Source organism: Larus michahellis, chromosome 30 (genome assembly GCF_964199755.1).
Source record: "Larus michahellis chromosome 30, bLarMic1.1, whole genome shotgun sequence".
Lineage (NCBI taxonomy): Eukaryota > Metazoa > Chordata > Aves > Charadriiformes > Laridae > Larus > Larus michahellis.
In genome coordinates this window covers 390,497-400,817 of record NC_133925.1, presented here as the reverse complement: position 1 = coordinate 400,817, position 10,321 = coordinate 390,497, and the positions used below count along the sequence as shown (strand labels likewise).

The window sequence follows — 10,321 nt, the reverse complement described above, 5'->3', positions numbered from 1 at the left end:
ACCGTTGGCCATCCCCGACCACCCTTGGCCGCTCCTTGCCCACTGTTGGCCACCGTTGGCCATCCCTGACCACCATTGGCCATTCCTTGCCCACCGTTGGCCACCCTTGGCCATTCCCAACCTCCGTTGGCCACTGTTGCCCATCCCCAACTGCCCTTGGCCCCTCCTTGCCCACCCTTTGCCACCGTTGGCCATCCCCGACCACCCTTGGCCACTCCTTGACAACCCTTGGCCACCATTGGCCATCCCCAACCACCCTTGGCCACCCCTTGACAACCCTTGGCCACTCCTTGCCCACCCTTTGCCACCCTTGGCCACTCCTTGGCCATCCCGAACCACCCTTGGCCACTCCTTGCCCACTGTTGGCCACCGTTGGCCATCCCCAACCTCCGTTGGCCACTCCTTGCCCACTGTTGGCCACCCCCAACCACCGTTGGCCACTCCTTGCCCACCGTTGGCCACCGTTGGCCATCCCCGACCACCCTTGGCCACTCCTTGGCCATCCCGAACCACCCTTGGCCACTCCTTGCCCACTGTTGGCCACCGTTGGCCATCCCCGACCACCATTGGCCACTCCTTGCCCGCCGTTGGCCACCGTTGGCCATCCCCAACCACCCTTGGCCACTCCTTGCCCACTGTTGGCCACCGTTCGCCATCCCCAACCTCCGTTGGCCACTCCTTGCCCACTGTTGGCCACCCCCAACCACCGTTGGCCACTCCTTGCCCACCGCTGGCCACCGTTGGCCATCCCCAACCACCCTTGGCCACTCCTTGCCCACCCTTTGCCACCGTTGGCCACTCCTTGGCCATCCCCGACCACCATTGGCCACTCCTTGCCCGCCGTTGGCCATCCCCAACCTCCGTTGGCCACTCCTTGCCCACCGCTGGCCACCGTTGGCCATCCCCAACCACCCTTGGCCACTCCTTGCCCACCCTTTGCCACCGTTGGCCACTCCTTGGCCATCCCCGACCACCATTGGCCACTCCTTGCCCACCGTTGGCCATCCCCAACCACCCTTGGCCACTCCTTGCCCACTGTTGGCCACCGTTGGCCATCCCTGACCACCATTGGCCACTCCTTGCCCACCGTTGGCCATCCCCAACCTCCGTTGGCCGCCGTTGCCCCCCAACCCCACCCCCCCCCCCCGGCCCCGGGTGTCCTTGGGGGGGGAGGGGGTGGGGGAAGGGCCCACAACCAAGATGGCGGCAAAGGGGGGGGGGGGTGTCCTTTATTTGGGGGTCACCCGTCGGAGCCCCCGGGGCTACCGAGGAAGACGTCGGCGTAGGCCAAAGCCGGGGCGGCCCCGTCTTCCTCCTCCTCCTCCTCCTCCTCCTCTTCCTCCTCCTCCTCCTCGTCCTCCTCCTCCTCCTCCTCCTCCTCCTCCTCCTCGTTCTCTTCCTCCTCCTCCTCCTCCTCCTCCGCCGCCATGGGGTGGAGGAAGGCCCCGGCCTCCCCCCGCAGCACCAGCCGCCGCACCAGGGGGTGGCCGAGGCCGAAGAACTCGTTGCCGGCCCCGGCAACCGCCTCCCGGCCTTCTTCCCCCGGGGCCTGCGGGAGGCCGCCATGACAGGCCTCGGGCCTAGGGCCCGCCATTGCTTTGCCGGCCTCCTCTTCCTCCTCCTCCTCCTCTTCCTCCTCCCCCTCCTCCTCCTCTTCCTCCTCCTCCTCCTCCTCCTCCTCCTCGGCCACCATCTCGCCCTGGGGACCGGCCCCCACCCGGCAAGCGTAGAGGCGGCGGGGGGGCCGGCGGCGGCGGCGGCCATCGGCGGCGTAGAGGCGGGTGCCGCGGTAGCCCCCGGGCAAAGCGGCCGCCGGCCCCCCCGCCCCCTGCACCCGCGCCGGCCCCAAGGTCAAGGGCGAAGGGGTCACCCCCCCCCGCCGTCGAGGGGCCGGCCTCCAAGGGGCCGCCGCTGGCCCGCTTGGGCTAGGGGAATCTGCCGGCGGCTTCAAGATGGCCGACGGCGGCGTTTCCCCTTTGGAATCGTCTCTCGGGCTCGGTCGCGAGCCCGGGGCCTTGGGCTCGGTTTTGGCTTCTTCTCGTTGCCCGGGTGGCTTCGAAATTTCTCTAGGCCCCGGCCGTAGCCCGGCGCCGGCCGTCGGTGGCCTGGGCCCATCCCGGGAGCCAAAAGGCCTCGAACCGGTTGCCCGCGGCTCGTCTCGTTGCCCCGGCGGCCTCCGTTCGTCCCGTTGCCCGTCTCGTTGCCCCAGTGGCCTCCGCTCGTCCCGTTGCCCGTCTCGTTGCCCCGGCGGCCTCCGCTCGTCCCGTTGCCCATCTCGTTGCCCCGGCGGCCTCCGTTCGTCCCGTTGCCCGTCTCGTTGCCCCGGCGGCCTCCACTCGTCCCGTTGCCCGTCTCGTTGCCCCGGCGGCCTCCGCTCGTCCCGGGACCCAACCGGCCTCGACCCGCTGGCCCTCGCCTCGTCCCGCGGCCCCTCTCGTTGCCCGCTAGCCCTCGCCCCGGGGCCGCGAGCCCCGTCTTTCCCTCCCCTTCGAGCCCGTCGGCCGCCGCCGCCGCCGCCGTCGATGCCGCCGCCGCCGGCTTCCTCGGGGCCGGCGAGGGCTCGGAAACGGAGGAGTCGGGCCAGGAGGAAGCGCCGCTCTTCCCGGGCTCGTAGCCACTTGGCTTCCAAACGAGCCACCTCGTCGCAGAGGGCTCCGTTCTCGAAGACCAGGGCTCGGGCCGCCCGCCGTAAGCGACTGTACTTCAGGCGGTAGCGCTCGGCCGGGCGCGGCCCCTTCGGCATGGCGGCCCCGCCCTAATTAACGCCGTTAATTGGAAGGGGGGGTGGCCACCGGGCCACCGAGTTGGGGGTCCGGGCTCGTGCCGGGGCTGGGGGGTTGGGGAAGGAATCGGGCGCCGTCTCGGTGGCGATGGCGGTTCTCGGCGCCCTCCCCCGGGGTTCGGCACCTGTCGAAAGGGCGAAAAGGCTCGTTAGCGCCATCCGTCGCCCGGCGTTAATGGGGAAGGGGAGGAAGCGGCGCCGTGGGGCGCGGGGGGGCGGACGCCGTGGGGCGCGGGGGGGACGACGCCGTGGGGCGCACGCAGGCCGTGGGGCGCGGGGGCGAATTGGCAACTCGGGCGCCGCGTTTCGGGGCGGGCGCCGGGCGCCGCGGCGGCGATTAATGCCGTTAATTAATGAACGCTGTGGGTCGCGACGAACGCCGTGGGTCGCAATTAGCACCGTGGGTCGCAACGAACGCCGTGGGTCGCGGCGGCAAATTCCAACCCTTGGCATGAGTTTAAGACGCACAATGACGCCACCATCGCAATTAACGCCATTAATTAACGAACGCCGTGGGTCGCGATGAGTTCGATGGGTCGCAACGAACGCCGTAGGTCGCAATGAATGCCGTGGGTCGCAACAAACGCCGTGGGTCAAGACGGCGAATCCCAACTCTTGACATGAGTTTAAGACACACGATGACGCCGCGACCGCAATTAACGCCATTAATTAACGAACGCCGTGGGTCGCGATGAGTTCGATGGGTGGCGATTAACGCTGTGGGTCGCAACAAATGCCGTGGGTTACAATTAGTGCCGTGGGTCGCGACGAACGCCGTGGGTCGCGGCAGCAAATTCCAACCCTTGGCATGAGTTTAAGACGCACGATGACGTCGCCATCGCAATTAACGCCATTAATTAATGGACGCCGTGGGTCGCAATGAGTTCGATGGGTCGCAACGAACGCCGTGGGTCGCAATGAATGCCGTGGGTCGCAACAAACGCCGTGGGTCGCAACGAAAGCCGTGGGTCACGACGGCGAATCCCGACTCTTGGCATGAGTTTAAGACGCACAATGACGCCGTGACCGAAATTAACGCCATTAATTAACGAACGCCGTGGGTCGCGATGAGTTCGATGGGTGGCGATTAACGCTGTGGGTCGCAACAAACGCCGTGGGTTACAATTAGTGCCGTGGGTCGCAACGAACGCCGTGGGTCGCGGCGGCAAATTCCAACCCTTGGCATGAGTTTAAGACGCACGATGACGCCGCCATCGCAATTAACGCCATTAATTAATGAACGCCGTGGGTCGCAATGAGATCGATGGGTGGCGATGAACACCGTGGGTCGCGACAAACGCCGTGGGTCGCGACGAACGCTGTGGGTCACGGCGGCGAATCGCAACCCAGGCGCCGCGTTTCGAGGCGGGCGACGGACACCGCGGTGGCAATTAACGCCGTTAATTAATGAACGCCGTGGGTCGCGATGAGTTCGATGGGTGGCGATGAACGCCGTGGGTCGCAACGAAGGCTATGGGTCACAATTAGCGTCGTGGGTCGCGACAAACGCCGTGGGCCAAGACGGCGAATCCCGACTCTTGGCATGAGTTTAAGGCGCGCGATGACGCCGCGACCGCAATTAACGCCATTAATTAACGAACGCCGTGGGTCGCGATGAGTTCGACGGGTGGCGATTAATGCTGTGGGTCGCAACAAACGCCGTGGGTCGCAATTAGCGCCGTGGGTCGCAACGAACGCCATGGGTCAAGACGGCGAATCCCGACTCTTGGCATGAGTTTAAGACACGCGATGACGCCGCGACCGCAATTAACGTCGTTAATTAACGAACGCCGTGGGTCGCGATGAGATCGATGGGTCGCAACGAACACCGTGGGTCGCAACGAACGCTGTGGGTCACAATTAGCGCCACGGGTCGCGACGAACGCCGTGGGTCACGACGGCGAATCCCGACTCTTGGCATGAGTTTAAGACGCGCGATGACGCCGCGACCGCAATTAACGCCATTAATTAATTGACGCCGTGGGTCGCGATGAGTTCGATGGGTGGTGATGAACGCTGTGGGTCGCAACGAAGGCTATGGGTCACAATTAGCGCCGTGGGTCGCGACAAACGCCGTGGGTCAAGACGGCGAATCCCGACTCTTGGCATGAGTTTAAGGCGCGCGATGACGCCGCGACCGCAATTAACGCGATTAATTAATGAACGCCGTGGGTCGCGATGAGATCGATGGGTCGCAACGAACACCGTGGGTCGCAATGAATGCCGTGGGTCGCAATTAGCGCCGTGGGTCGCAACTAACGCCGTGGGTCAAGACGGCAAATGCCGACTCTTGGCATGAGTTTAAGACACGCGATGACGCCGCCATCGCAATTAACGCCATTAATTAACGAACGCCGTGGGTCGCGATGAGTTCGATGGGTGGCGATTAACGCTGTGGGTCGCAACAAACGCCGTGGGTTACAATTAGTGCCGTGGGTCGCGACAAATGCCGTGGGTCGCGGCAGCAAATTCCAACCCTTGGCATGAGTTTAAGACGCCCGATGACGCCGCGACCGCAATTAACGCCATTAATTAATTGACGCCGTGGGTCGCAATGAGTTCGATGGGTGGCGATGAACACCGTGGGTCGCGACAAACGCCGTGGGTCGCGACGAACGCTGTGGGTCACGGCGGCGAATCGCAACCCAGGCGCCGCGTTTCGAGGCGGGCGACGGACACCGCGGCGGCGATTAACGCCGTTAATTAATGAACACCGTGGGTCACAACGAATGCCGTGGGTCGTAATTAGCGCCGTGGGTCGCAACGAATGCCGTGGGTCACGACGGCAAATTCCAACCCTTGGCATGAGTTTAAGACGCACGATGACGCCGCCATCGCAATCAACGCCATTAATTAATGAACGCCGTGGGTCGCAATGAGATCGATGGGTCGCAACGAACGCCGTGGGTCGCAACGAACGCCGTGGGTCGCAATTAGCGCCGTGGGTCGCGACAAACGCCGTGGGCGAAGACGGCGAATCCCGACTCTTGGCATGAGTTTAAGGCGCACGATGACTCCGCGACCGCAATTAATGCCATTAATTAATGAACGCCGTGGGTCGCGATGAGTTCGATGGGTCGCAACGAACACCGTGGGTCGCAATGAATGCCGTGGGTCGCAATTAGCGCCGTGGGTCGCAACTAACGCCGTGGGTCACGATGGCGAATCCCGACTCTTGGCATGAGTTTAAGACACGCGATGACGCCGCGACCGCAATTAATGCCGTTAATTAACAAACGCCGTGGGTCGCGATGAGTTCGATGGGTCGCAACGAACACCGTGGGTCGCAACGAACGCTGTGGGTCACAATTAGCGCCACGGGTCGCGACGAACGCCGTGGGTCACGACGGCGAATCCCGACTCTTGGCATGAGTTTAAGACGCACGATGACGCCGCGACCGCAATTAACACCATTAATTAACGAACGCCGTGGGTCGCGATGAGTTCGATGGGTGGCGATGAACGCCGTGGGTTGCAACGAACGCTGTGGGTCACAATTAGCGCCACGGGTCGCGACGAACGCCGTGGGTCACGACGGCGAATCCCGACTCTTGGCATGAGTTTAAGACGCCCGATGACGCCGCCATCGCAATTAACGCCATTAATTAATGAACGCCGTGGGTCGCAATGAGATCGATGGGTCGCAACGAACGCCGTGGGTCGTAATTAGCGCCGTGGGTCGCAACGAATGCCGTGGGTCACGACGGCAAATTCCAACCCTTGGCATGAGTTTAAGACGCACGATGACGCCGCCATCGCAATCAACGCCATTAATTAATGAACGCCGTGGGTCGCAATGAGATCGATGGGTCGCAACGAACGCCGTGGGTCGCAACGAACGCCGTGGGTCGCAATTAGCGCCGTGGGTCGCGACAAACGCCGTGGGCGAAGACGGCGAATCCCGACTCTTGGCATGAGTTTAAGGCGCACGATGACTCCGCGACCGCAATTAATGCCATTAATTAATGAACGCCGTGGGTCGCGATGAGTTCGATGGGTCGCAACGAACACCGTGGGTCGCAATGAATGCCGTGGGTCGCAATTAGCGCCGTGGGTCGCAACTAACGCCGTGGGTCACGATGGCGAATCCCGACTCTTGGCATGAGTTTAAGACACGCGATGACGCCGCGACCGCAATTAATGCCGTTAATTAACAAACGCCGTGGGTCGCGATGAGTTCGATGGGTCGCAACGAACACCGTGGGTCGCAACGAACGCTGTGGGTCACAATTAGCGCCACGGGTCGCGACGAACGCCGTGGGTCACGACGGCGAATCCCGACTCTTGGCATGAGTTTAAGACGCACGATGACGCCGCGACCGCAATTAACACCATTAATTAACGAACGCCGTGGGTCGCGATGAGTTCGATGGGTGGCGATGAACGCCGTGGGTTGCAACGAACGCTGTGGGTCACAATTAGCGCCACGGGTCGCGACGAACGCCGTGGGTCACGACGGCGAATCCCGACTCTTGGCATGAGTTTAAGACGCCCGATGACGCCGCCATCGCAATTAACGCCATTAATTAATGAACGCCGTGGGTCGCAATGAATGCGATGGGTCGCAACGAACGCCGTGGGTCGCAACAAACGCCATGGGTCGCAATTAGCGCCGTGGGTCGCAACGAACGCCGTGGGTCAAGACGGCGAATCCCGACTCTTGGCATGAGTTTAAGACACGCGATGACGCCGCGACCGCAATTAACACCATTAATTAATGAACGCCGTGGGTCGCGATGAGATCGATGGGTCGCAACGAACACCGTGGGTCGCAATGAATGCCGTGGGTCGCAATTAGCGCCATGGGTCGCAACTAACGCCGTGGGTCAAGACGGCGAATCCCGACTCTTGGCATGAGTTTAAGACGCCCGATGACGCCGCCATCGCAATTAACGCCATTAATTAACGAACGCCGTGGGTCGCGATGAGTTCGATGGGTGGCGATGAACGCCGTGGGTCGCAACGAAGGCTATGGGTCGCAATTAGTGCCGTGGGTCGCGACGAACGCCGTGGGTCAAGACGGCGAATCCCGACTCTTGGCATGAGTTTAAGACACGCGATGACGCCGCGACCGCAATTAACGCTGTTAATTAACAAACGCCGTGGGTCGCGATGAGATCGATGGGTGGCGATGAACGCCGTGGGTCGCAACGAAGGCTATGGGTCACAATTAGTGCCGTGGGTCGCGACAAACGCCGTGGGTCACGACGGCGAATCCCGACTCTTGGCATGAGTTTAAGGCGCGCGATGACGCCGTGACCGCAATTAACACCATTAATTAATGAACGCCGTGGGTCGCGATGAGATCGATGGGTCGCAACGAACACCGTGGGTCGCAATGAATGCCGTGGGTCGCAATTAGCGCCGTGGGTCGCAATGAAAGCCGTGGGTCAAGACGGCGAATCCTGACTCTTGGCATGAGTTTAAGACACGCGATGACGCCGCGACCGCAATTAACGCCATTAATTAACGAACGCCGTGGTTTGCGATGAGATCGATGGGTCGCAACGAACACCGTGGGTCGCAATGAATGCCGTGGGTCGCAATTAGCGCCGTGGGTCGCAACTAACGCCGTGGGTCAAGATGGCGAATCCCGACTCTTGGCATGAGTTTAAGACACGCGATGACGCCGCGACCGCAATTAACGCCGTTAATTAACAAACGCCGTGGGTCGCGATGAGTTTGATGGGTGGCGATGAACGCTGTGGGTCGCAACGAATGCTGTGGGTCACAATTAGCGCCGTGGGTCGCGACGAACGCTGTGGGTCACGACGGCGAATCCCGACTCTTGGCATGAGTTTAAGACACGCGATGACGCCGCGACCGCAATTAACACCATTAATTAATGAACGCCGTGGGTCGCGATGAGTTCGATGGGTGGCGATGAACGCCGTGGGTCGCAACGAAGGCTATGGGTCGCAATTAGTGCCGTGGGTCGCGACGAACGCCATGGGTCACGACGGCGAATCCCGACTCTTGGCATGAGTTTAAGACACGCGATGACGCCGCGACCGCAATTAACGCCATTAATTAACGAATGCTGTGGGTCGCGATGAGTTCGATGGGTGGCGATGAACGCCGTGGGTCGCAACGAAGGCTATGGGTTGCAATTAGCGCCGTGGGTCGCGACGAACGCCGTGGGTCAAGACGGCGAATCCCGACTCTTGGCATGAGTTTAAGACGCCCGATGACGCCGCCATCGCAATTAACGCCATTAATTAACGAACGCTGTGGGTCGCGATGAGTTCGATGGGTGGCGATGAACGCCGTGGGTCGCAACGAACGCTGTGGGTCACAATTAGCGCCACGGGTCGCGACGAACGCCGTGGGTCACGACGGCGAATCCCGACTCTTGGCATGAGTTTAAGACGCCCGATGACGCCGCCATCGCAATTAACGCCATTAATTAACGAACGCCGTGGGTCGTGATGAGTTCGATGGGTGGCGATGAACGCCGTGGGTTGCAACGAACGCTGTGGGTCGCAATTAGCGCCGTGGGTCAAGACGGCGAATCCCGACTCTTGGCATGAGTTTAAGACACGCGATGACGCCGCGACCGCAATTAACACCATTAATTAATGAACGCCGTGGGTCGCGATGAGTTCGATGGGTGGCGATGAACGCCGTGGGTCACAACGAATGCCGTGGGTTGCAATTAGCGCCATGGGTCGCAACGAACGCCGTGGGTCAAGACGGCGAATCCCGACTCTTGGCATGAGTTTAAGACACGCGATGACGCCGCGACCGCAATTAACGCCGTTAATTAATGAACGCCGTGGGTTGCAATGAATGCGATGGGTCGCAATGAACGCCGTGGGTCGCAACAAACGCCGTGGGTCGCAATTAGCGCCGTGGGTCGCAACGAAAGCCGTGGGCCAAGATGGCGAATCCCGACTCTTGGCATGAGTTTAAGACGCCCGATGACGCCGCCATCGCAATTAACCCCGTTAATTAACGCACGCCGTGGGTCGCGATGAGTTCGATGGGTGGCAATTAACGCTGTGGGTCGCAACGAACGCCGTGGGTTACAATTAGTGCCGTGGGTCGCGATGAACGCCGTGGGTCACGACGGCGAATCCCGACTCTTGGCATGAGTTTAAGACGCCCGATGACGCCGCCATCGCAATTAACCCCGTTAATTAACGCACGCCGTGGGTCGCGACGAACGCCGTGGGTCGCGGCCAAGGCCGTGGGTCGCGGCGGCGACTCGCCCTTCACGGCCCCGCGTTCCAGGCCCGCGCCGGACTTTCCTTAATTACGGCATTAATTAATCGCCACCCGCCCGAAGGCGAACGCCACCATCGCCACCGAGCCCAGCGCCGTTAATTGCGGCGCTAATTAACACCCCTCCCCCCCCTTCCCCCCCCCTCCACCCCCCCCCCCCCCGGTGGAGGCCTCGCCCCTCCCCCCACCCCCCCCTCCCCCCCAACCCCTCCCCCAGCCCCACTTTTGGGGTGAAATCCGGGGGGTTTGGGGGGCGCCGGGACTCACCGTCGGGGCGGGAGGAGGAGGAGGAGGAGGAGGAAGGGGGGGGGGGGG

The 10,321-nt window shown here is 62.2% G+C and overlaps 1 protein-coding gene across 1 annotated transcript; it reads right to left on the bottom strand.

The window, feature by feature from the left end:
* Positions 1-1,240: 1,240 nt before the first annotated feature.
* On the bottom strand, positions 1,241-10,317 carry LOC141735270 (uncharacterized). The gene is made up of 2 exons (XM_074567880.1): positions 10,274-10,317; positions 1,241-2,907 (listed from the first exon to the last, which is right to left on the bottom strand). The coding sequence occupies exon 2, from the start codon at positions 2,741-2,743 to the stop codon at positions 1,241-1,243; it is 1,503 nt and encodes a 500-aa protein (XP_074423981.1). The 5' UTR covers positions 2,744-2,907; positions 10,274-10,317.
* Positions 10,318-10,321: the final 4 nt, after the last annotated feature.

What these genes read in the sequence shown, in the direction of transcription:
- LOC141735270 (XM_074567880.1), bottom strand. Translation starts at nt 2,743, where the DNA reads ATGCCGAAGGGGCCGCGCCCGGCCGAGCGCTACCGCCTGAAGTACAGT.